This window comes from Neolamprologus multifasciatus, chromosome 13, assembly GCF_963576455.1.
Source record: "Neolamprologus multifasciatus chromosome 13, fNeoMul1.2, whole genome shotgun sequence".
NCBI lineage: Eukaryota > Metazoa > Chordata > Actinopteri > Cichliformes > Cichlidae > Neolamprologus > Neolamprologus multifasciatus.
The window spans coordinates 4,118,239-4,145,407 of record NC_140451.1 but is presented as its reverse complement, the minus strand read 5'-3'; the positions used below and the strand labels follow the sequence as shown (position 1 = coordinate 4,145,407).

General features: G+C 39.7%; 1 protein-coding gene and 1 long non-coding RNA gene across 2 annotated transcripts; one reads left to right on the top strand and one right to left on the bottom strand.

Annotated features, from left to right (window-relative positions):
• Nucleotides 1–1,242: 1,242 nt before the first annotated feature.
• LOC146504870 (uncharacterized) lies at nucleotides 1,243–26,407 on the top strand. The gene is made up of 7 exons (XM_085182778.1): nucleotides 1,243–4,805; nucleotides 5,758–5,789; nucleotides 6,699–6,725; nucleotides 12,772–22,964; nucleotides 23,146–23,282; nucleotides 23,369–23,585; nucleotides 23,704–26,407. The coding sequence occupies exon 4, from the start codon at nucleotides 16,093–16,095 to the stop codon at nucleotides 21,652–21,654; it is 5,562 nt and encodes a 1,853-aa protein (XP_085038904.1). The 5' UTR covers nucleotides 1,243–4,805; nucleotides 5,758–5,789; nucleotides 6,699–6,725; nucleotides 12,772–16,092; the 3' UTR covers nucleotides 21,655–22,964; nucleotides 23,146–23,282; nucleotides 23,369–23,585; nucleotides 23,704–26,407.
• On the bottom strand, nucleotides 8,316–12,776 carry LOC146504871 (uncharacterized). Its single transcript, XR_014877584.1, has 2 exons — nucleotides 11,671–12,776; nucleotides 8,316–8,447 (listed from the first exon to the last, which is right to left on the bottom strand). It is a non-coding gene; the product is annotated as an uncharacterized LOC146504871 (long non-coding RNA).
• Nucleotides 26,408–27,169: the final 762 nt, after the last annotated feature.

Below are 27,169 nucleotides of genomic sequence, written 5' to 3'. Positions count from 1 at the left end.
CTTTTTATAGTATTTCTGCTAAATTATAGTATTTCTGCTTTTTATAGGATTTGTGCTTAATATAGTATTTCTGCTAAATTATAGTATTTCTGCTAAATTATAGTATTTCTGCTTTTTATAGTATTTGTGCTTAATATAGTATTTCTGCTAAATTATATTATTTCTGCTTTTTATTGTATTTCTGCTTTTTATAGTATTTCTGCTTAATATAGTATTTGTGCTTAATATAGTATTTCTGCTAAATTATAGTATTTCTGCTTTTTATAGGATTTGTGCTTAATATATGTCAAGGTTCTGGGTCTGAGCAACCCAGGATCCCTGAGCAGTTATGGACTAGTTATATCTTATGTATTTTTGGTGTTGCTTCCCCTTTTGCTCTATGCTTGTACATATGTGGAGATGCTTGTTAAATTCCCCTGGCTGGTGGACTCCCTCAATCCAGTTGTTCTGGACTTCCTGCTTTCCACCCTCCACCTCCACTTTCCTCCTCAGGCTGCTCACCGGCCCGGACCGCTGGTGGATTCACAGCCTGAGATGCCGGCCCTGACGTCTACACGGAAACGACGTTCGCGCCGCCGGCTTTCCTCACCGCAGCCTAATCCACGAACTTCTCAAGAGTCGGCTGTGGTGAGTAGTACGGACAATTTTCCATTTCCCTCACCATCTGTGTTTGTGTCTGCAGTGGATGAGCCGACAGCGCAGGTAACATCACCTCGGTCAGAGGTCTCCACACCACTCGCTGCTTCAACATCTGCAGCTGTGGCACCGCCGTCATCTCATCCGCCTGCAGTCACCCTTCTGCCATCTTCTTCACCGGCTGCTACGTCGCCACCCGGACCTGCCCTGCCCGAGCAGGAGCTCGGCGAGCCGGTGGAGCTCGCACTGCCCGAGCAGGAGCTCGGCGAGCCGGTGGAGCTCGGCGAGCCGGTGGAGCTCGCACTACCCGAGCAGGAGCTCGGCGAGCCGGTGGAGCCAGCGCCGCTGCCCAGCGAGCAGGAGAAGCCAGCGCCGCTGCCGGAGGGGCCCGCGCCGCTGCTCGGCGAGCAGGAGAAGCCAGCGCCGCTGCTCTGCGAGCAGGTGGAGCCCGCGCCGGAGCTCGGCGAGCGGGTGGAGCCCGCGCCGGAGCTCGGCGAGCGGGAGGAGCCCGCGCTGCAGCCGGGGGAGCTCGGCGAGCGGGAGGAGCCCGCGCCGCAGCCGGGGGGGATCAGCGAGCGGGAGGAGCCCGCGCCGCAGCCGGAGGAGAGCGGCGAGCAGGAGAGCGGCGAGCAGGGAGAGCGGCGAGCAGGAGAGCGGCGCTTTTTTTGCGCCGCTGCGGGATGCGCGGTCTGACTTTGGGACTGTGACCTGGGAGGGTTTGTTGTTTTTGCTTGTTTTGGTTCTGGCTACTTAAGCCTTAAGCTACTTAAGAGAGTCTTGGAGCTCCCACCGACGCGGGATCATTGCGTGAGACTCCACGTCAGACATCCAGTTGTGCTTGGTTAGTGTGTGTGTATGCCCGCGATTGTATGTGTCCTGACGGCTGCTTCTATTGTGTCCCCAGGAGAGGGGTGGAGTGCCAGACAGCAGCCAGCACGGGGAGTGCTGAGACACGGGAGAGGAGAGCACAAACACTGGGAGAAGACACGACACGGGAGTCTGGGGAAAGCACAGGAATTTGTTGTTATTTCCACACACTGTAAATAAACGCACTGTTTATACACAGAGCAACGCGCCTGGGTCCTCCTTCCCCACACCCCCCACGGTTTGCCATGCCATACCGTGACAATATAGTATTTGTGCTTAATATAGTATTTCTGCTTTTTATAGTATTTCTGCTATTTATAGTATTTCTGCTAAATTATAGTATTTCTGCTTTTTATAGTATTTCTGCTAAATTATAGTATTTCTGCTTAATCATACTATTTTTATATATTACTGCCAGGTCCCCAGGCAGCCAATCCTCTGTGAGGACTGAGACACTTAGCCCTGAAATTTACATATCAGGGCCTGCACGGCTTCCCAGCCAGCCAATCATATCTGAGGTCTGCCGTTTCTTCTCTCGTCATATCTCAGCGACAGTTGTACAAAGAGCAATAAAAATCGCAGACAAAGTACACCAAAGTCCGCTGATTCTCCCAGTACAAGAATTATGTTTCTAGTCCTCCTAGTTTTTGGTTACACGACGTTTTGTAACTCCAAAAAACGGCGTTTTTCGCCTCTCACCGATCTAATTCTGACTGCTCATCACCCTGTTTTCCAGGTACTCGTTCTCTTTCCCAGTGGCGCAGTTGGTAATGACACGGGTCTACAACCAAAAAGTCGTGGGTTCAATCCCACCTTGGTCTACATGTTTTTCTCCCTACAAATTAATGCACTATCACAGACCAGTAATTCATATTCATCATTTATTACAATTCTGCAAAGTTTTATGATTTTACCAGCTTTTCTAATATGGACCTCACATTCTTGTTAACACTCCATGGCACAAATACTGTTCCCTTTAGGCTCTGTGTATGTGTGTGTGTGTGTATCAATATTTCTCCCATTTTAAAGTATTACTCCTCCATAATTGTATTTCTGTTAAATCAAAGTACTTTTACTACAGCTTAGTACTTCTGCTCAATCATAGCATTTTTGTAAAATCATAGTATTCCTGCTTTTTATAGTATTTCTGATAAATTATAGTATTTCTGCTTTTTATAGTATTTCTGCTTAATATAGTATTTCTGCTAAATTATAGTATTTCTGCTTTTTACAGTATTTCTGCTTTTTATAGTATTTCTGCAATAATGGAATTTCCTACTACCCGTGAACGCCTCATTTTTTACCTGACTGGCTGACATCCGCCTCTCTGCACACTTTGTTGAGTCCGCTCTCGGTGAGTGCTGTTCCTCTCCTCTCCTAAATGTCTATACTCTGTTTGCGCGATTTAAGCAGTTCTTGTTAGTGATTTATAAAGCCAGCCGAGTTATAACTCATATTAAAGTAACACAATGGTTGCTTTTTAGTGAAAAATTGTCATTTTTGTATGTAAAAGCAGTGTTTGATGAGCTAACGCTAACAACCCAATGCTAACGCCTAGCGCTCTTATGAGCCCAGTGTGAAATTAAGATAATTCATTTGACTGTAAACCACGGTTATTGTATTGTTTTATTAATTACATTTGGTGTGTTCGTGTTTTTCAGTCTGTTAAATAAGGTGCAGTTAGCTCTCTTCACAAATCAGTTGGTTAAAACAGCCTCATTCTTTAGGCTGTAACGTTTTTAACGACCCCCATAGATTCAGTTTTAGCTGTCGGCAAGATCAAAGGAGCCATTTTACGCCTCTGACCGAACACAGGAGAAAAAGAGTCACATTTGTCCAGGTCTTGTGGGTTAATTAAGAGAAAGGAGGGAGGAAGAAACTGACGATTAAACATAAGCTATGTCCCCACATACAGGGGTATTTTTGAAAACTGAGATTTTTCCGTTTTTGGTTTTAAAAGAATAATCCCGTCCACACATAAATGCAGGAAAACGCTGCCAGCAACATGCCAAAGCAACAGATGGCGATATATTCCTAACCGTGTAGAAATGTTGGCCAATCAGAAGTCTAGAAGCCTCGGTGGGAAATAGCAAACAAAGATGGGGCATAAAAGCAGAACCGAGTCATATGTGAGGGGGGACAGTAACTGTGTGTGTATATGTAAGCATTTAAACACTGCAGAGAGTACAATTAACAGTAACAGTATTGTAGAAATGCATTTCACCGAAACAATAACGTGGCGCACGGTGTGACGTCAAAAAAGGCGCTGCGTTTTCTCTGTTTTCCTGTCCACACATAAATGCAAAAATGGAGTTTTCGAAAATATCCTGGCAAGCGTTTTTAGAAATCTCCATTTTCAGTCACCGAAAACGCCGTTTAAGTGTGGACGAAAGGTGCAAACGCATAGAAAAATTTCCGTTTTCAGAAGTACCTGTGTACATGTGAACATAGCCCAAGAATATTAAGAACTTCTAAACAGGAGACTTTAGGGCGATCGTGGCTCAAGAGTTGGGAGTTCGCCTTGTAATCGGAAGGTTGCCGGTTCGAGCCCCGGCTTGGACAGTCTCGGTCGTTGTGTCCTTGGGCAAGACACTTCACCCGTTGCCTATTGGTGGTGGTCAGAGGGCCCGGTGGCGCCAGTGTCCGGCAGCCTCGCCTCTGTCAGTGCGCCCCAGGGTGGCTGTGGCTACAATGTAGCTTGCCATCACCAGTGTGTGAATGGGTGGATGACTGGATATGTAAAGCGCTTTGGGGTCCTTAGGGACTAGTAAAGCGCTATATAAATACAGGCCATTTACCATTTTAATTTTTAAGAACTGTTTAACAAAGGCTTGTTTGTGCCAACCTAAATCTGCGGCACAGTTTAAATTCTCACTTTGTGGAAAATTAATGAAATAAACAACAGCCCACCTTCACATAAATAAAATATGGCAGTATATTATTATTAGTATGGTACATAGATATTTATTTTAAAACTACAGCATATTTAATGATACTATGTGCAGTTGATAATATTTTAGGAAGTAGAATTTGAATGCAGACCACCTCAAACATTAAAGCCTTAAAAATATATCGTGCAGTTTTTCATGTAAAGGTGTTATTGCAATCTTAAATGAGATGTAGACCAAAGAAAACAGAGGAGAGTTGTTGTTTGTATTCCAGCTGTAGTAAACAAAGAAGTTTAGTGAATCTTTTTGACAAAAGAGAGTGATGCAGTATTGATGCTAATTTGAGTTTTCTGATCCAGTATTTTTGTCTTTTGTTACACAGAGTGAAATAGAAGCTTGGTTTTGCTTGTGCTGGTAAGTAAACAGTGATTGTAACTGAAGCAATATGAAATTGGGATTGTGTAACATGTTTAGCAATTTACATACAATAGTTTGGCTTTTTGTGATATCTTGCCATTTGCTCATGGGCAAAAACACATTTAGGATTTATAAGCAGTAAAGCCCCCCCACTAGACCTCTGAGTGTCCCTAAAAATGTCCCTGAAGTTTAATAGGCCATTTATGTCTAATTTTAATTTTAAAGGCTTATCAAAGCATTTAATGTAGTAATGTTTTTATTACACATGTTAAGGCCATTTGAGACTGCAATTAAATTTTGCCCTCTTTAGACTAAAGTGAGTTCATTTTGTCTGAGGTACAGTGCTGGGAAAAGTCTTTCTTCCTTGCAGATTTATTTTGTTCATGCTTTTTTGTCACATGTTTCAAATCATCTAACAGGGATGATATGAATAAATACAAAAAAGCATTTTTAAAGTGATGATTTCACGTATGAAGCAGAGAAAACCAAACCAGAGCTATCTGTTCTAATGTGAGAACATGCTGGTCTCTAATACCCAGCTGTGGAAGCCCTGATAGCAAGAACTACCATCAAGCATTTATAGTATCAAGTGTCATTTGTGATTGTTGCATGCTTTGAAACTGTGATGTTATCATTTGATCAAGTGTGCAGTGCGAGCAAATCATTGCTTGTGGTATCTGCTGTGTTATGTAATAGCACCAAAGTATTAGAGCTTTACGTTAATGAGGAATTTTTGTGGCTTATTGCAGATGGATAAAACGACACATCACTTTAGTAAAGACAGAAATCTTTAATAAAGTGCAGAAAGAGAAGATGGGGTGTTTATAGTAAAGCTGTTGTAAACAAAGAATTTAACAGATTTTTTTTTCACTACAGATTGTGATGCAGTATTGACTCTGATGCTGATTTCAGTTGGGTGATTCTGTGTTTTTGTTCTTTTGTTACACAGAGTGAAACAGAACTTTGGTTTTGCCTTTGCTGGTAAGTAAGCAGCAATTGTAACTGTAATATGACATTGTCACTGTGTAACATGTTTAGCAACTTACCTAACGTAGTTTGGTTTTTGTGACATTACCATTTACCCATGGGCAAAAACAAATGGTCAGAATTTATACCTTGTAGCAGCAAAGGCCCCACACATGATCTCTGACTGTCCCTGAAGTTTAACAGGCCATTTATGTCTGATTTTTATGTTTGAACACGAACAACTGTTTTTATACAGTTGTTCGTGTTCTGTGTGTAATTTATATACACTAAGTTTAAATTAGTTTCTTAATAATTTGCTTGATACAATGTGTTTGAAAATTATATATAAAAGGGAAATATTGCAAAATACAAAAAGATTCCTGCCAACAGGTACAATGGAAGGACTTTTTATTATAATTTTTAAGAAATTGTAATTGCAAAAATGGTGTGCCACTGTTGTTACTATGACATGTCAAAATTTACATGTATTTTAGGATTTCAATATTCAGATCAGAACTAAAACCTGATGAGGTTTTCCGTTGATTCTATTTTTTTTTTTTTTAAATGGTATTCAACATTTTTAATCTGAAATGAGGTTAACAGTTGTGGTTTTTTTCACACTTTATTAAGCACTGACTTGTGATAGAAAATGATGGAGCTAAAAAGCCCTAATCTGTACCAACAAATACTGGTGCCTCTTCTTTGCACTTCTGTAGTATGCATGCCTTTATTACACATGTTATCGCCATGTGAGACTCTGTAACTAAAGTTTGTCCTCTTTAGACTACAGTGAGTTCATAAAGGCTTGAAGAAATTGAGGATTTTACTAGTTATTTCATGTCACAGTAAATTGGATTGTGTGTGAAGAGGTTCAACAGTCTAAGTCATTAAACAGTGATCTGATGTGTTGTTTCCTTTCTCTAGGATACTGATCTGATCGTCTCAAGTCTGGTAAGTAAAGGTTTTGTCTGCGGTACAGTGCTGAGAAAGGTCTTTCTTCCTTGCAGATTTATTTTGTTTATGCTTTTTTCACATGTTTCAAATCATCTAACAAGGATGACCTGGATAAATACAAAAAGCAGTTTTAAAGTGATGATTTCATTTTTGAACCAGAACAACCTGGTCTAATGTAAAAACATGTTGGTCTCTAATACCCAGCTGTGGATGCCCTGATAGCAACAATTACCATCATGCATTTACAGTAACTGGTAATCACTGGGGGATTTTGGTCCACTATAATTTCAGAATTGTCTTAATTAGATTCAAACAGGACAGGCAAAAAAAGAAAAGGAAAAAGTCGTAATTAAGGCCCAATATAGGGTTTTCAAGTCATACCAAGTATCTTAATTTCATTAAAGTCCAGACTGATTAGTTTACACCAAGAGTTTTGTTTCATTCATTCAATTGGACTTGCTTGTGTGCTTCAGATCAATTTCCTGCTGCAAATCCTAAGTGTGATTAAACTTAAGCTCAGGACCAGATGAGTTGATGGTCCTGAAGGTCCTGAAGTAGTAAAGGAACTCTGGGACATCACAGTAACAGCACCATGTTTGACTTTAATGCTGGTGTTTTTCTCTCACTATAGATGATTCAGGTTAGTGCAGTTAGTCAGCACAGCTCTTGGTTATCATCGAGGTATTATTAGGCAACTTGTTTTTGCCTGTTCAGCTACAACATCTGTGAGGGTTTTTGTTTCTGGGGTCTCCAAATCCTTAGAAATCTCTTAGTAAACCTTTACAGAACTATATCTGTTTGTTTCACGTTAGAGCAGCTCACGGCTAGCAGTTTAGGGACAATTAAATATTCACATAGGGCAGGGGTCTCAAACTCCACTCTTCAAGGGCCGGTATCCTGAAGCTTTTCCACGTGTCCCTGTTACAAAACACCTGAATAACATTTGTAGGTCATTAGTAAGAGTATAGAATTTGACTGTATGCTGAAGTGGCATCCCCTAAGACTACTAAAATTTAAGTAATTTAAGTGTTTGGAAAAATGTACTTCTAAAAGTACTTTCATTACATCATGTTCATTCACTCATGAGCTGCTATAACATGAATCAAATGGCTGAATTACCACCTCAGCATGCAGTCAAGTTCTGTAGAGTTTTGCTAATGACCTACTAATGTTATTCAGGTGTGTTGCAACAGGGACACAGAAATGTTTCTGGACACCAGGCCTTAAGGACCAGAGTTTGAGACCACTGGTGGTAGGGCATTGTGGATTTCAAAAGCTTTTTCCCTTAAATCACTGCCTGAAAACTGCTTTTTGTAATTTGTCATAATGACTTGCAAAATATAGGTGGGATGAAAACATAAACATAAGAAATTTTATAGTGGCCTGATATTTTTATCAAGACTGTTTTTTTTTTTTTTTTTAATAATCCTGGCCTAATTTACAAAAGATGAACTGTGTCTGAAAGTCATGTTTGTTTGTTTCTTTGTTTGTTTAAGAAATGTGGGAATCTCCAGCAAAGACCTTACATGCAACAGCTCAGATACAGCACTCATTTCTGTTCTTTTTATCATGAAATGATCTACAAAGAAATTATCATCATACTAAATTTTGCTAATTAGGCCTTAATATCAGCTATGATAAGTTTATCATAGATTTAGGGGAGTGCTTATTGCTGTGTATCAAACATGCCCCAAATGTCACTGAAATATGTAGAAACTGCTGCGTAGAAACTAGCTGTCTCCAAATTTCTCATTTTGCCAAAATTCATACAGAGTAAATTGTTTTATGTTTTATGTTAACGGAACCCCAGATATTATGATATACTGTTGTCCCAAGCAAGTACACACAGACACAGGGATTTGAGAATTTTGGGGATTAAGGCACGTTTTTTGTGGGATAAATGTAAGTTGAGTGGATCTGAAGTGTTTAAAGCAGGTGGCCTGAAACTGTCTGCTCTAACCTCAGTGTATTGGTTTTGTTGGACCATATAATATTTACAGTAAGTTATTGTAGCAGCACATCTTGGTGTAAGTTTATAGACTCTGTTTGTTTTTATTGTGTTAATAGAATTTGAATGCAGGCCACCTCAAATGTTAAAACCTACAAACATTCCATACAAGCTATCATTTGTGATTGTTGCCTACTTTTAAATTGTGACATCACCATTTAATAAAGTGTGCAGTGCCAGGTGTAGCAAATCATTGGTTACAATATCTACTCTCTTATGTAACTGAACCTAAATTGTGGAGCATTACATGACTCAGAAACTTGTGTGGCTTATTGCAAATGGATAAAACTACATATTACCTTTATGAAGATGATAATATTTATTAGGGTGCGGAAAAAGAAAACAGAGGAGAGTTGTTGTTTGTATTCCAGCTGTGGTAAACAAAGATGTTTCCAGAATGTTTTTGACTACAGAGAGTGATGCAGTATTGACTCTAATGCTGATTGGAGTTGTCTGACCCTGTATTTTTGTTCTTTGTCTTTTGTTACACAGAGTGAACAGATCTTTGGTTTAGCCTTTGCTGGTAAGTAGACAGTAATGATAATGTTTAGTAATTTACTTACAGTAGTTTGGCTATTTGTGTTATCTTGCCATTCATTCATGGGCAAAGACAAATAGTCAGGATTTAGAATCTGTAGCAGCAAAGCCCCCACACAGGACCACTGACTGCCCCTGAAAATGTCAATGAAGTTTAATAGCCCATTAATGTCTGATTTTAATTTTTGATGGCTTATCAAGTCCAAACATAGTTAAATGTCAGAGATATCTTTATGCAGTTGTTCGATTTCTCCTTATGTTTGTGGATTCAAGTGTGAGTATAGGTGGTACCTTAAACACTTAAGAGCACCACAGCTATCGATTTTTATTTTCTCTCTCATTCCACTTATAAATTAGCCAAAAAAGTCAAAACACTAGAAGTATTTTTGCCTGAGTGACGTTCACACTGCAGGCGAAAGCGCATCAAATCAGATTTTTTTTGTCATGTTGGTATCAGTGATGGTATCATGGTATGATGGTAAATGGACTGGTTCTTATATAGCGCTTTTCTACTCATCTGAGCACTCAAAGCGCTTTACACAACTTGTGCATTCACCCATTCAGACCCATTCGCACAAGCACATCTTTCTAAGTGCTTTCTAGATAACATTCACACACATTCATACTCCGATGGATGCATCGGAGAGCAATTTGGGGTTAGTCTGGGTCACTTTCGTATGTGGTACTGAATCCGAGACATATCCGATGTTTTAGAAAGCGACTGCTGTTTGAACGGTCATGTCGCATTATATCCGTCTTTTACGTCACTGACAGAAGACAGACGCCAATTATCAGCACCAGAGAAGCGCCTGAGAAGACATTGCGAACGCTTCCTGGCCATCCATTGTAGATGTCAGTGAAACTGTTGGGAAGACAACGTGAACATTTTATTTGTTCTGTATAATCTGCAGATTCTGACAGAAATCTGCAACACCGCTCCTCTAAAACAGCAATAAGGATAATTATTAGGTTATTTACATTATTATGTAAATAACAAAATAACTTAAAGCAAAAATTGGGAAACGTAAAGTCCGAAACAAGTCTTTATATTAACGGCCATCAGTCAAACAATATTGTTTGCTCTGGGTCTAAACAGAGCGCGTTGTGTGTGACGTCTCCTTTTGTGCATGCGGGCCGCTTTGAGCGCTCACACTAGAGCGCGTTTGCTGTCGCATTTTATTTGTAGTGTGAACAAGCAGACAAAAAAATTGATTTGATCAAAAAATCGGAATTGAGCATTAAGACCTGCAGTGTGAACGTAGCCTATAAATGATAGCTTAAACACTTAAGCAATAATAAAATGTAAGAGAAGTACAGTTGTGAGTAGGTATATTAAAGCCAATGTTTTAAAATTAAAATATAAATGTTGCCAAAAAGGGATATACTGCAAAACACATAAATATTGCTAGCAACAAATACAATGGAATGACCTTTTAGTGTAATATTTTAAGAAATTTTCATTAAAAAAAATGGTGCGCCACTGTTGTTGTTGTGGTTTTCTGTTGCTTCTGATTTAAATGATTAATTTGTATTCAACATTTTTAATCTGAAATTAGATTAAAAGTTGTCGTTCTTCACATTTTATTAGAGCTGACTTATGATAGAAAATGTTGGAGCCACAAAGCTTCTGTGTACGAAATATTTGGTATATCCTGCATTTGTGCCGACAAATATTGGTGCCTATTCTTTGCAATTCTGTAGTATGAATGTTTTTATTAAACATGTTAAAGCCATCTGAGACTCTGCAATTAAATTGTGCCCTCTTTAGACTACAGTGAGTTCATAAAGGCATGAAGAAATTGAGGATTTGACTAGTTATTTAATGTCACAGTAAATTGGATTGTGTGTGAAGAGGCTCAACGGTTTGAATCATTAAACAGTGATCTGATGTTTTGTTTCCTTTCTCTAGGCGACTGATCTGATCGTCTCAAGTCTGGTAAGTATAGGTTTTGTCTGAGGTACAGTGCTGGGAAAAGTCTTTCTTCCTTGCAGATTATTTTTTTCATGCTTTTTTGTCACGTTTCAAATCATCTAACAAGGATGACCTGGATAAATACAAAAAAAGAAGTTTTAAAGTGATGATTTCATGTGTGAAGCAGAAAAAACCAAACCACAGCTATCTGTTCTCTAATACCCAGCTGTGAAAGCCGTGATAGCAACAACTACCATCAAGCATTTATAGTAACTAGTAATGACTGATTTACATCACTGGGGGATTTTGGTCCACTTTAATTTCAGTTGTCTTAATTAAGGTCCAAAATAGTGTTTTGAAATCTTTTCAAGGATCTCAATTTCATTAAAGTTGAGACTCTGGTTAGTCTACACCAAGACATTCAGTTGGACTTGCTTGTGTGCTTCAGATCAATTTCCTGCTGCAAATCCCAAGTGTGATTAAACTTAAGCCCAGGACCTGATGAGTTGATGTAGGTCCTGAAGTAGTAAGGGAACTCTGGACAATCACAGTAACGGCACCATGTTTGACTTTAATGCTGGTGTTTTTCTGAAATATTTCTCTCACTTTAGAAGATTCAGTTTAGTACTGTGAGTCCGCACAGCTCTTGCTGATCATCAAGATGTTTTTAGGCAAATGTGAGAAAGTTTTTGTGTTCTTTTTGGCCAGTCTATAAATAATTTTGAGTTTAATGGATATAAAGTGTTTAAAGCAGGAGGCCTGAAACTGTCTGCTGTAACCTCAGTGTGTGGGTTTATTTGGACCATATAATATTTACAGTAAGTTACTGTAGCAGCACGTCTTGGTTTGAGTTTATAGACTTAGTTTATTGTTTTAATAGAACGTAAAAATGTCCTTATAACAGTTCCACCATCATTTGTTAAACATTGTCATTCTGTTCAGTCCAATAATTTACTGTAGAACTCTTTACTATTTAAAGCCCTACATGTACTGTATTTTTGAAATTATAAGGCATAATGTCAATAAACAAGTCTGTTTTTAAGGCACATTAAGCCAAACAAAACAGTCAGATAAGTCAAACTTTATTCAAGTCATTCACAAACAACTCTCAACACTGTTCAGTTGTAACACATAAAATACAGAACATTACACTCACTTTTTCAGTTCATTCCTCATCCACAAATCCATCAAACTCTTCATGGGTTGATCAGTTTGAAATCTGCTTCATAAGCATGTCTCTTAGCACGTGCCAGGTCCTTGTACACACACCATAATGTTATGTTGAAGCACCGTACAAATTACTCTGCGAGGGTCCTGACTATGGAAGCCATAATGCTCTGACAATACATCAAGCGGCGCAGCTTTGTAGCTTACAGAAGTCTTACTAAAATATTTGACAGAATTTTGAGCGCTGTGTACCACAGAAATCCCGTTCGAGGTCAGTAAGCACAACCAGAATCGATACACTAAGCACATTGTATATTTTTGAGAAAATGACAGGATTTTAGGTGTGCCATATAGTCTGAAGAATATAAATACAAGCATATTGGAAATACGACTAATTCCAGGCCTTTTGTGTCTTACAGGTGACCTGCTGCAGAAGATCCTCTCTCTCTATCATTATAAGCAATTCTGTCTATCCTATCACTCTCCCGACTCTATCTAATTTGACAGCCATTCCATCTTGTATCCCTCTATCTCTACTGCTCTATCTAATTTGAGAATCCAAGTTTTGAGAATCCAAGTTTTGAGAAATCCAAGTTACCAGTACTTGATCTATCTGTTACAGAATTCTGAGAGATCTCTGCTCTTACTGCTCCTTCTTTCCTGTCATTAAACTCTCACATTCAGTCATTTTGCTGGAAATTACAAGTAGAAAGTTGAATATACAGTAGTAGAATTACAGTAGAACTTATAGTAGAAACTACTTACACAGCCCTACATTAGTCATTTTAATTTTGCATTAGACTTTGGAATTAACACTGCTAGTTTGGCTTACTTTGATCAATTATATAAAATATCACCTTTTTAAAAGTTTAGTTGTAATAAGACAATCTGGTTATTTTGTAATACATACATTCAGATAAATAATAAATTAGATCCAAATACATTTTTCTAGTCTGTTTCATTGGCTATAACATTTGACTGCAATTTTATAGTATTATTATTTAAGGACAAACCCATTTTGTCACTCAGTGTAAGTATTCAGTTAGTATTGTCATCGAGAAGCGCCTGAGGACCCAGACTTCCTGTTTCCTGACTGCTGCAGAACATCCAGCTGAAGAATCCTCATCGCCAGTCATCTTATCACCACACCACCAAAGCTCCATATATTTGATTTAAATTTTAGATATCTGAAAGATTTACATAAACTCCCCTAAGAGCTAAGACTTTTATTATAGCCTGTTGATTGTTGAGATTTATTCTGCATATCATTTTACAGAAGTTGTATTTATTTACCAGTCTGGTTAAAAATATATAAGAAGTAAAATTATACCGTTTCTAAAAGAGCTACAATAAAACGGACCAAATTGTTTCCAGAGAACATTGAATTTCCTTTATTTTGAGTTTGGAGTACAAATCAGCTTTTTAACATCTATTTCTATATTCATAAAAAACATTTTAAAGTAGTTTAATAGTACATTTCTCAGATTTAACAGTAACTTGAGGAGTTATACGTTTTTCTGTGTTTCAAGGTTGAGTTTTGTTTACATTTGTGTATAACCACATATAAGCTCCAGGTTGTACTTCAGCAAAATGCCAAGAAAAGGTCAAAGGTCACAGTCCCAGAAGCTTAGACGTCAGAAGGAGAAAGAACAGGTGAATGTTTCTCAGAGCAGTGAGCAGGTAAATGTGTGTGTTTCAACTTTTCCCAGCACAGAAGTGCAGAGCAGTGTTCAGACAGCCACAGTGTCTTATGCAGATGTGGTAAAGAGAGGTGTTCCCTCAGTGTCTGTCTCAAAGCCTGAAGTTATGCAGGTAATCCATATTGAACCCCAGGTAATTGAACAAACACAGCATGATGGAGAGACAGCCACAGTGTCTTATGCAGATGTGGTAAAGAGAGGTGTTCCCTCAGTGTCTGTCCCAGAGCCTGAAGTTATGCAGGTAATCCATATTGAACCCCAGGTAACTGTACAAACACAGCATGATGGTCCAGGACCGTCTCATGTAGAAGTTACAAACACTGAAAGTCATCCACAAGTGAGTAGTATCTGTGCATCCCGAAGCCAGGCCTCTCCTAAGTATGGAAAGTACCGGAATCAGCAATGCATGGCTAACAGTTTGATTTTCCTGTCATTCTTACACGAGGATGAATTCATTACCAAAGCAGATCTTAACCGTGTGTTGGACAAAGGCCATGCAGTGTACTCAGATGCCAGAAAGAGGTTTGTGAACAGCGTGTTTCTAGCCTGTGATGAGCTTCCCTCAGTGGTCACCAGCCGCAGACGCGAGTATCAAGTGGATATGTCTCAGTTTGCTCGTTATGGCACATTCGATGGTACAGATCATCTTCCGAGTCTTGAACAGGGACTACAGTGTTTGGTTTCAGACATTCGTTACGCTTTGCTAGTCATGGGAGGAACAGTCATCGCAGTTTGCAGGCTGACTTCTGGTGAATATGCATATTTTGACCCTCACCCACGTAAGTCTACAGGAATGCCATTGTTGCTAAGTGTAAGTGGTGGAACTGCAGTTATGTTGAAATTTGCACGTCTTAATGACATGATTGACAGGATCAAACGTTTGTACCGAATGTTTAGCATCGCACCAACCTGCACCTATGAGCTACAGCCCATCGAGTTTCGCAGTGAAAACGCTGCTGACAAAAGAGATGCTAATCAAACAACCGAATACAGACAAACAGCTACAAGTGCACCAGCACCAGCGTTAAATGAACGTGTTCATGAATTAAAGTCCGAAATATACACTAAGCAGACACGGAAACCTGTGACCAAAGATTTAACCAGTGAAGTAATGTCATCCAGAGCTGATTCTTCAAATGAGACAGCTGCTCCTGGAAAAAACCATCATCCTTCTGATTATTTTGAAAAGGAAACCTCTGCATCTTCTGTGAGAGAAACTCCGGTAACACCAGATTCTGTTCCTCAGAATGATTCAAGCACTGCCTCCTGTTCAACTAAGATAACAGAGGAACTCTCAGATAAACTGCTGAAACGTAATAAACAGGAAAGGCAAAAAATGAGGAGAAGATTATTGACCCAACAAAAAGTACCACAACGAAAGGAAAATCAGAAGATGAAAGAAAGGCAGATGTACAGGTTTGATGAAAGCTTCAAGACAAAGAAAAAAAACTCAACTAGGAAGTCTAATGATCCTGATCACAGACAGAAAAGGAGTCTGTACAGAAATGAACTGTATAAATTAAATGCTACCTATAAGGAGAAACACAGAGAACATTTGAGAAAGATGTATAGAGAAAGTGCTAAAATTAGAGAGAGAAAAAGAGAATGTGTCATAAGGAAATATAAAGACAATCCCCTATTCAGAGAAAAGCAGAAGGAACGTATAACAAGAACATATAGAGAGTTCCCATATTCAGAGAAAAGCAGAAGGAACGTATAACAAGAACATATAGAGAGTCTCCTATATTCAGAGAAAAGCAGAAGGAACGTATAACAAGAACATATAAAGAGTCTTCCATATTCAGAGAAAAGCAGAAGGAACGTATAACAAGAACATATAAAGAGTCTTCCATATTCAGAGAAAAGCAGAAGGAACGTATAACAAGAACATATAGAGAGTCTTCCATATTCAGAGAAAAGCAGAAGGAACGTATAACAAGAACATATAGAGAGTCTCCCATATTCAGAGATAAGCAGAAAGAGCGTATAAGAAGAACATACAGAACTTGTGCTGGATTCAGAGAAAAACATAAAGCTTACATGAGGTCATATGTATATAACCTATATAAAGAAAGCGAAGAATTTAAAAAGAAAAAACGATCTTACATGACTAAGCGTTATGGAGAAGAGAAACAATTTCAGCAACAACACAAGGACAACATGAGAGAACGAATGAGAGTAAAATATTGGAACGTTTTTTCTTTCAGACAGATGCATAATGTCAGATGTGCAATGAACATAAAACGAAAATATCGCCAGATGCATCGACCAGCTGAGAGTTTACAGTGTCATCCAGATAACACTTTAATGAATGAGGCCATATCTCGTTTCAGATCAAACATTAAGTCAGCACCATCTCATGTTTGTACTGTTTGTCTAAAAGCTTCTTTTCCTAATCAGGTGAAAATCTGCAAAAGAGAAAATTACTCAAAACACCAAACTGTAGCTCAGCAGTGTCTAACTGGTAAATTTGTTCATGTGTGTGATGAAGCATGTAATGATCACTGCAGCTTTCCTGTTGAGAGAAAAAAGGAGTATATCTGTCACACGTGTCACAGTTCCCTCAAAAGTGGATGCATGCCCAGGCTTGCTGCTGTTAATGGTTTAGAACTGCAGGATATTCCAGCTGAACTTCGTGATCTCAACATTCTGGAGAGACATCTGATTGCCAAATGCATACCATTTGCTAAGATTATTCCACTTCCAAAGGGCAGACAGAGACTCATACGTGGTAATGTGGTGTGTGTACCATCTGAAGTCCAACAAACAGTTGAATGTTTACCCAGACTCAGAAGCCATTCACAGATAATGAGGGTCAAATTGAAAAGACGACTGTGCTACAAAGGCCATCAGCTGTTCCAGACTGTCACCTGGTCTAAACTCATTGAAGCTCTGCGTAAACTCAAACAGATTCACCCACAGTACACAGATATTGTTATCAGAGATGATGCATTGCTTTGTGATCCAACATTACCTGATGAAGCCAGCATGGGAAGTGATGATTATGATGAAGCAGATTTAATGGAAATTGACAACTATGAAAAAGATGCCCTTTTGTGCGAAAGTGAGTCTGAAAGTGAACAAGATATTAATATGCAATCCTGTGATGAACAACCAGAGGAAATCAATCCAGAGGAACCAGAAAGTGATTTGAACAATGGAGGTTTTGCTCTAGAAAGTTGTCTGCAGCCTGTAGACATTTCAGAAGAGATTCTCTGTTTCACTGATAACACATATTGTGTGGCACCTGCAGAAAGAAACAATCCTGTTAGCTTCTTCAGAACTCCTCATTTGGAAGCCATGGCATTTCCTGTGCAGTTTCCTACTGGTCAGAATACACTGGATGAAAAGAGACGTCTCAAGCTCACACCGAGTGCTTACTTCAAGTCAAGGCTTTTCAACATTGATGCAAGATTTGCTAAAGATACAAATTACCTTTTTTTCTCACAGTTTGTCACTGAAATACACTTGGCTAATTCCAGCATGACAATACAGTTAAGGAAAGGTAAAACTATGACGAAAGATGGACGCAAAATCACATCAGGAATGTTACAAAGTAAGACAGAAGTAGAGAAGCTGGTAAGAAATAAAGATGCAATCAGATTTATGCAGCCACTCAGAGGAACTCCAGCTTACTGGCAGAAAACTACCAAAGATCTATTCAGTATGGTTCGTCAAATAGGAACACCTCAGTTCTTTGTCACTTTCTCTGCTGCTGAGATGAGATGGCCTGAAGTGACTCAAGCAATAAAGAGACAGCAAGGTGAAGAGGTTGATTTTGAAGCCCTGGACTGGTCAGAAAAGTGTGAAATCCTAAGATCAAATCCAGTAACCACCATGCGAATGTTTGATAAACGTGTTGAGGCTTTGTTCAGAGATTTGCTTTTTTCTCCTGCACAGCCCCTTGGTGAAATCATTGATTACTTTTACAGAGTTGAGTTCCAGCACAGAGGTAGTCCACATATACACATGTTGCTGTGGATTCAAGAAAAGGTAGAAGTAGATGTGGATGATGACCAAACTGTATGTGACTTTGTGGACAGATACATCTCAGGTCAACTCCCTGATCCAGAAAAACAACCTGAACTGCACAAAAAAGTCAGTGAACTACAAAAGCACAGCAAAAACCACACAAAAACATGCTTTAAGAGTGTGAACTCTGGTTGTAGATTTGGGTTTCCAAAACCACCAGCCACAAGAACAATGATTGTGAGACAAGATGAGGATTCAGACACTGAAGCAGCAAAAGCCAAACTCAGACCTTTGATGAACCTGCTGAAGGAACCTGAAGCTGCTTCGCTCACCATAGAGCAGATTCTGTCACGATGCAACTTGACAATGAATGAGTATGAACAATGCCTCCAAGACATAAACAAGAAAACAGCTCTTATTCTGAAACGTGACCCAAAGGACTGTTGGATCAACAATTACAACCCACACCTGCTTGAAGCCTGGAACTCTAATTTAGATGTCTCATTCATTTTGAATGCCTATTCATGTATAGAATACCTCTGTAAATATATAACGAAGAAAGAATCTGGCCTCTCTGAATACCTGAAGACAGTTATTGATAACTCTGCAAAGAACACGGTCAATGAATGTGACGAAATGAGAGCTGTGATGCAGGCTTACTCAAAAAAGAGAGAAATCAGCGCACAGGAGTGTGTGACTCGAGTCTGTGGCCTAAAAATGAAAAAATGTTCCCGCAGTGTTGTATTTGTACCAACAGATGATAACCCAGTAAAAATGAGTCGCCCGATGAGCTACCTGGAAAGCACAACACATGACAGTTGTAATATTTGGATGACAAGTTTGAGTGATAAATACAAATGCAGACCTGAGACACCAGAATATGAGGAAATGTCACTGGCTGATTTTGCTGCCTTGTGCAGGTTGGTGAGTGGTCCAAATGAAGGAAAAGATGTGCTTCCTCTTCTGAACCAGCTTGGATTTGTACAAAGGCGAAAGAATGATAAACCAGCTATAATCAGATATTACCACTGCTCACAAGAAAAAGATCCTGAGCAATATTATGGTCGACTGTTGAGACTTTACCTTCCACACAGATCAGAGCAGGAACTGAAACCACAAGGGTTCCAAACCTATCAGTCCTTCTACAGCTCAGGTTGTGTACGACTTCCATGTTCAGACCACAGTGAGTCTGTGAAAAGGATTGTAAAGAGAAATAAAGACAAGTATGAGAAGAACTCTGAGGATATTGAGAGTGCACTGGAAGAGTTTGAACAAAATAGGGATGTTGTGATCGATGAATGGTGTAATCTGGCTCCTGAATCTGAAGTTGTGAGGCTGCAATGTGATGAGAATCTTCCTGAGAGACATTCTGATGATGAGAACGAACAGGAGAATGTTCCCGACTACAGTCGTCAGTCTGATGCTGTAACAGAGATCAGAGCCGTCAGAGAACAATCTGCAGTAGATCCAGCTGTGGTACGTGTAATGTATCAGAATCTGAACCAGAAGCAGGCCTGCGTGTTCTATGCCATAAGAGACTGGTGTATTCAGCGAGTTTGTGGTTTGAACCCAGATCCATTTTTCTTCTATATCAACGGTGGTGCAGGAACTGGAAAGTCACATCTGATTAAGTGTATTCACTCTGAAGCATCAAAGATCCTGAGCAGACTGCCTGCTAATGCAGAAGAAGCTGACATATCAAATCCAACTGTTTTACTGACTTCATTTACCGGTACAGCAGCTTTTTCTATCAATGGCTCTACATTACATTCTCTACTGAAACTACCCAGGAGTCTGAAACCACCCATTCAAGGACTTGGTAATCAACTGGATGAAGTCAGATCTGAGCTTATAAATGCTGAAATTATTGTTATTGATGAGATTTCAATGGTTTCAAAACCCCTTTTTGCCTATGTGGATGCAAGACTGAAACAAATCAAAGGCACTCAAAGACCTTTTGGTGGAATGTCAGTTTTAGCTGTTGGAGATTTTTACCAGCTGCCACCAGTGCGACAGTCTAAACCTCTGTGTGTTTACGATCCAGAACAGATTGACCTATGGCAGGAACATTTTCAGATGATCACTCTAACCGAGATCATGCGTCAGAAAGATGATGTGGCCTTTGCAGAGATGTTGAACAGGATTAGAGTCAAAGAAAAGACAGATGAGCTTTCTCAGTGCGACAAAGATTTGTTGTCACAGGCTGTGACTGCACCAGAAGAATGTCCAACTGAGGTCTTACACATTTATGCCACCAACAAGAATGTGGAATCCCATAACACAGATACCCTGAAGAAGCTTCATTCAAACATCATAATCATCACTGCAGACGATTTCCAGAAGGATAAATGTACAGGCAGAATGGCACGAAGAGACAAACCATTTACAGGTGGGCGAAATAATTTACCTGACACTCTGAACGTTGCTGAAGGAGCTCGAGTGATGCTGACCAGAAACTTGGACACACTAAACGGTTTAGTCAATGGTGCTTTTGGTATACTGGTAAAGGTGGTGAGATCTGAAAATGATGGACAAATAATTAAACTGGGGCTCAGAATGGACAACCGGCAGTCTGTAAGAAGCAACCGCAGTGCTAATGCAGCATCTGATGATCTGGTTTACATTGAGAGAGCAGAGGAGAGTCTGAAGTTTAAAGGAGCGGTACGCAGACAGTTTCCTGTAAAGCTAGCATTTGCCTGCACAATTCACAAAACTCAGGGTCTTACAACACAGACAGCTGTAGTTTCAATGAAGAACATTTTTGAACCAGGTATGGCTTATGTTGCTCTCAGCAGGGTGACGTCTCTCAGTGGATTGTATTTACAGGACTTGGATGAGAACAAGATTTATGCCAATCCTGAGGTAACTGCAGCGCTCCAAACCATGAGACAAGCAAGTGTTGAGGAAATGATGCCTCTTCTTCAGGTCAGAGAAACAGCCAGCAGACCTGACACTCTTACACTGATCCATCACAATACAGAGGGTTTGCCATCTCACATCAGCGACATCAAGAGTCATCATGAAATGTGTTTAGCAGATGTTTTGTGTCTCACAGAGTCTCACCTCCAAGGCTCCTTTGTTGCAGATAGTCTTCATTTGGACGGCTACACCATGTTCAAACGCAACAGACATGTGTCCTACACAAACTTTCCTCACATGGCCAGCAGAAGTGGTGGTGGAGTTGTTGTGTATTTGAGGAATCATTTTCAGGTTCAGGTAAAACAGTATCTGCATAATGTCACTGATCTTGAGTTTTTAGTGTTGAAGGTTCAGGCTCCATTCCCTGCGCTCATTGCGGTTGTGTACAGACCCCCTGACTACAGTTTGACACCGTTCATGCAAAACCTGGTAAGTCTTTTAGATTCACTTGAAATAATGGACTGTCACCCAATAATTGTGTGTGGAGATTTTAATGAGAACCAGTTACAGAGTGGAAGAAAACAGATTCTGGAGCAGTTTCAGTCGAGAGGGTATTCACAGCTGATCACTTCTGCCACTACAGACAAGAACACCCTGCTTGACCTCATTTTCATTTCTCAGCCACAGAAAAGCCTCCATTCAGGTGTCCTGAGAACATATTACAGTTACCACAACCCTGTGTTTTGTGTCCTGTCCTTGAGCCAATCATGAAGTCGTCTGGTGAGTTTTGAAACAATTACAGATCATGTTTGTTACAGAGTTTACTGATTGTAGAGCCTGAAAAAGATTTTTCATTGAAAAAATTGTCTTCCCTACTCTGTCTGTCAGAAGACCCTTTCTTATTGCAATGTTATTAATCATTTCACCAAATCATTGGCTGAACTTCATGCAGAGCAGAGAACATCTGCTATCATGCACCTCTGATCTGAAATGTGCTGCAACATTTATTAAACCAACATAATTTTTTTTTATTCTCATGTTTTAAATGACTAAATCTTTTTACTGTGACGTATCTCAACAAACAAGATCTTCCCCTCCAAGGGCTTCAAAATATGAAATAGTAAATAAATAAATCCCAGATAAATGCAGGTATTTATTATGAGTCACATGAATAAATACAGACAATTATATTTTCTTGATTATAGTAGATTTTGTAGAATCAAAAGTTTTTGTGATTAATGAGTTTTTGCTCATCATGTTTTACAGGTAAAAAATGTCAAAAGTTTTAAACTATCTTTAGGCTACCAGAGATGTCTATGATGATACATTATGTAGAGAAAAACATTTGTACAGCTTACAGAATATGTATAAAAACTGATTTAGAAGTAAATGGATAGTTTTCTGAATGTTCCCGACTACAGTTTAACACCACCCACCCAGCTCAGCCCCCAAGTGTCTATGTAATGCTGGTATGGTGTGTGAGTTTGACTTGGCCTTTATCTGGGTGGGTTTGGGTTTGGGTGGATAAAGGCCAAGTCAGAATTCTCTGAGCAGCTGGAAAAAGCTGCTAATAAACAAAGACATCAGAAAGTGTGGGCTTTAGGTGTAGCCCACGCTTTCTGATGCACTAATTAGACTTAGTAACCGACACCCCATACCAGCATTACATAGACACTTGGGGGCTGAGCTGCGTGGGTGGTGTTAAAAGCACTTGTTTTGTAGATGTATTTTTTCAGACAGGGCACAGTCTCCTTTGTGGCAAAACCTTCAAACTTCACCATCCTCAGCTGAAACAACAACATCTTAACACCATCTTCATGAACTGCTGAGCCAAACCTGATCCATCAGTGCTGGACTGCACAGATAACTACATGCCACAAGGAGACTGTTGTTTTATGAACTGCCATACCAGTGTGTCTTCAATGGAGAAGATGACACACCCATCACCTGACCTCCTGCCTGATCTGGAGACCATCATCATGCTGCCACACTACACACCTCTGAGACCATCAATTATGACTGATACTGAGGAAACTGTATTTCCTGTCAGAGATGCTCAGTGATCCTCAGAGCAGAGAGAGGTATGATTCTTTATTTTTGATAAAAAATGTCAGTGCTTTTAATTCAATTAATTTATTTAAATCCTGTTTATTGCATAAATAATTCCACACTCAAATGATTATACTTGTTGAAACTTTTTGAGTTTTAATTGACATTATGGATTACAAATCTATGCTTTTTCTACTCTGTCTCTCTGTGCAGGTATTGCTGTCTTCTGAGTTCTTCAGTGTCCCAACTGAGACATTCAAACCTCATTGCAGAGTTCATGTCTTTCCTCACCATCATGTGAGTGTGAGATTGCTCTGGATTCTGGTTATGTGGCCTGCAGCACCTATAAGGTATTTCAATATTGTTCATTGTATAACTTATTTGTCGTTTTTAGGCCTTAACACAAATAAAATGTTCCTTTTTCTGTATTTTTTAGAACAAGTTCGTCCAGTGTGCCTGCATTCCAGCTTCTTAGACTCTACAAAAGTGGACAGAGTATCAGTGTTTGGCCACTCTTACAGACACCGACTTCTGTCAACTTACTGATCAGGCACCTCACTCCAGGAAGACAGAGGGCTGCAAGCCTGTCATCATTTCCAGTGTGGCTTTGTATTCTTGGGGTAGCATCAGATTTTTCCCACAAATATTCAAAGGTAACACTTGTTTTAAGCTTAGTTATTAAATCAAAAGTCTTCCCTTGTGTTATGTCTGTGAAGGTTCTCATGGTGTCCTTTGATGTAGTCTCTCTCTTCACGTGCATACCCACTACAGAGGCAGTGGAGACTATCAGAAAATGACTACAAGAAGACAGCTCCTTGGAAGACAGGACCAACTTCACACCCGATCAGATTTGCACACTGTTAGACCTCTGCCTTACCACTACATATTTCAAATACAACGAGGGTTTCTACAGACAAAAACATGGCTGCGCCATGGGCTCCCCCGTGTCACCTATTGTAGCCAACCTTTGCATGGAGGAAGTGGAAAGGAAGGCTCTTGGCTCTTTTAAAGGGAGAGTACCCAGCCACTGGTACAGATATGTAGACGACACCTGAGTCAAAATCAAAACACAAGAAGTGGAATCCTTCACTGCGCACATTAACGCCGTGGATAAAAACATCAAGTTCACCAGGGAAGACACAAAGGACGACTGTTTGCCTTTCCTGGACTGCGCTGTGCACATTGAAGAGAACGGCAACCTCAACATCGAAGTTTACCGGAAGCCCACACACACGGAGCAGTACCTCCTGTTTGACTCCCATCACCCTCTGGAACACAAACTTGGAGTAATTAGGACCCTACCCCACCGGGCAGAACATGTTCCCCCTAAGCCTGAAGGGAAAAAGAAGGAACACACACATGTAAAGGAAGCACTTAAAACATGTGGCTATCCTAATTGGGCGTTTATAAAGTCAGCAAAGATGCACAGAAAAGAACATCAGACACCAGCGAGGGAGGATAAGAAAGACAGATGCAACAACATTGTCATCCCCTATGTAGCCGGTGTATCAGAGAAACTCAGGAGAGTTCTCTCCAAATACGACATCCCAGTGTACTTCAGACCCAGTAACACACTCAGACAGAAACTGGTTCACCCGAAAGACAAAACTCCTAAACACAAACTTAACAATGTGGTGTACGCTGTACAGTGCAGCGAGGAATGCCCAGACCTCTACATCGGAGAGACCAAACAGCCACTTCACAAGCGCATGGCACAACATAGAAGAGCCACCTCCACAGGACAAGACTCAGCTGTCCATCTGCATCTTAAGGTCAAAGGTCACTCTTTCGAGGATGCCAATGTTCACATTTTGGACAGAGAGGACAGATGGTTTGAAAGAGGAGTGAAAGAAGCCATTTACGTCCACTGTGAGCAACCATCTTTGAACAGAGGCGGTGGTTTACGACACCAACTGTCTGCCATCTATAATCCAGTTTTGAGATCCCTTCCCAGACACCTTAACGCCCACTCACATCCTGGGCCATCTGACCTCAGGAAATCACATGATAGGGTGGGGCCAGGTTTCACAATAAGCTCACCCGAAACCCTGGCTGATTGGGACCCACACCCACTTTCACACCTTGGCTCATGTGATTAGGTAGAGGATCATCAGGGGGTCCTTTGTCCCTTTTTGGAGGGAAACTCCCACTGGGTTTAAATCTGGGACTCTCCACCATTGACTCTTAGAACTGAAGAAGCTTCTCGGCTGAGAGGTGAAACGTCTTCAAGCAACTCAAAGAAGTCCAGACATTTTTCTTTCCAAGCTCATTAGACTTCCCTTGTGTTAATTACATTTTATTTGTTGTTGTTTTCTTTTAGATTTATATGCGGTGATTGGATGTGGTGGAGCTTTCTTAACTGTGTGGAAAACATCTATTTGTGATGATATTTACAATGAGGCTTTAAGGTGACAGTTTCCATGTTATTTCAATCCTTTTACTAAGCAAAAACATGTTTGCAATTAACATATTTTTTCAGTTTTGTCTTTTGGATTTATGGTTAACATTCCTCTGTGACAGCAAATACTAAACTGGTCCAAGTAACCAGCATATCATTGGTCAAAGGCAAAAAGGACCACATGTCACATTAGCAATGAATTTTTGACTGTGTTTGTGTTAGTATAGAGTAGGTCTAACAGTGGTTTTCCACATCTGCTCTAATATATATAGATAATGGGTCAGAAATATAAAGTCATTTTGAAAAGTTCATAAAGGTCACATGTGTTCCTCTTTATCATTTTATATCAGGTCACACTGCTGACTTGAGTTTTGATCAGAGTAGAACCATAACATTCATGCTAATGGTTCTACTGTTTACAGTTACTTTATGATGGATTTCACCCTGGTCACAGCACTATGTGAGAAGCTGTTAGCTGTTCCTTCTCTCACCCCAACCGGTCGCAGCAGATGGCCGCCCCTCCCTGAGCCTGGTTCTGCCGGAGGTTTCTTCCTGTTAAAAGGGAGTTTTTCCTTCCCACTGTCGCCAAAGTGCTTGCTCATAGGGGGTCATATGATTGTTGGGTTTTTCTCTGTATCTATGAAGCGCCTTAAGGTGACTTTTGTTGTGATTTGGCACTATATAAATAAAATTGAATTGAATTGGTTTTCTTCCTTTTCTAATGTTTCTGGTAATTTTTCACAGTTAAACAAGTAACTTTGAGGTTACTTCAGCGTTTTCAGCTGTTATCTGTTGACAGTTTTGCCTAATTATTACATTTCTGCAAAATTATAGCAGTTCTGGTAAGTTGTAATATTTCTGCCAAGTTATTAATTTTCTACTATATTATATAATTTCTGCTAAGTTATGTTATTCTAAATTAATACATTTCTACTAAGTTGTAGCTTCTGGTAAACTACAATATTTCTGCTGAATTGTTATGTTTCTTCTAAGTTATTGCATTTCTGCTAAGTTATTACATTTTTGTTAACTTGATGTTGTTCTGCAAAGTTATTAAAATTTCAACAACTTTTTAAACACTGACTTTGATTTCTTCAGCTTCTTCAGCTATTTTCAACTATTTTCACCAGATAGCTTCAGCTTTAAAGCATCCACACTGCATTTTCGCAGGAAATGCAAATTTTTCTAGTGAAAACCTATATTTTGTTTCGGGCGAGTTCCCCATTCAAATGCATGTAATCGTAGGAAACGCACTGTCTTGACGAAATAAAGCGTTTTTGTACAACTTCATATAAATAGCTGTAAGTCTTGATAGACGACTCAGACACACATATTTACGGCGTTATCTTATACACTTCAAGATCCCCGTGCTGGGCAAACAGGTTTTGAAGCTGTTTGAGCTAAGATTTTCAAGTTATTCACATAATGAAAACCTATACTTTGTTTCGGGCGAATTCCTCCATTCAAATGCATGTAATCGTAGGAAACGCACTGTCTTGACGAAATAAAGCGTTTTTGTACAACTTCATATAAATAGCTGTTTTTGATAGACGACTCAGACACACATATTTACGGCGTTATCTTATACAGTTCAAGATCCCCGTGCTGGGCAAACAGGTTTTGAAGCTGTTTGAGCTAAGATTTTCAAGTTATTCACATAATGAAAACCTATACTTTGTTTCGGCGAGTTCCCCATTCAAATGCATGTAATCGTAGGAAACGCACTGTCTTGACGAAATAAAGCGTTTTGTACAACTTCATATAAATAGCTGTAAGTCTTGATAGAAGAAGCATACACACATATTTACGGCGTTATCTTATACAGTTCAAGATCCCCGT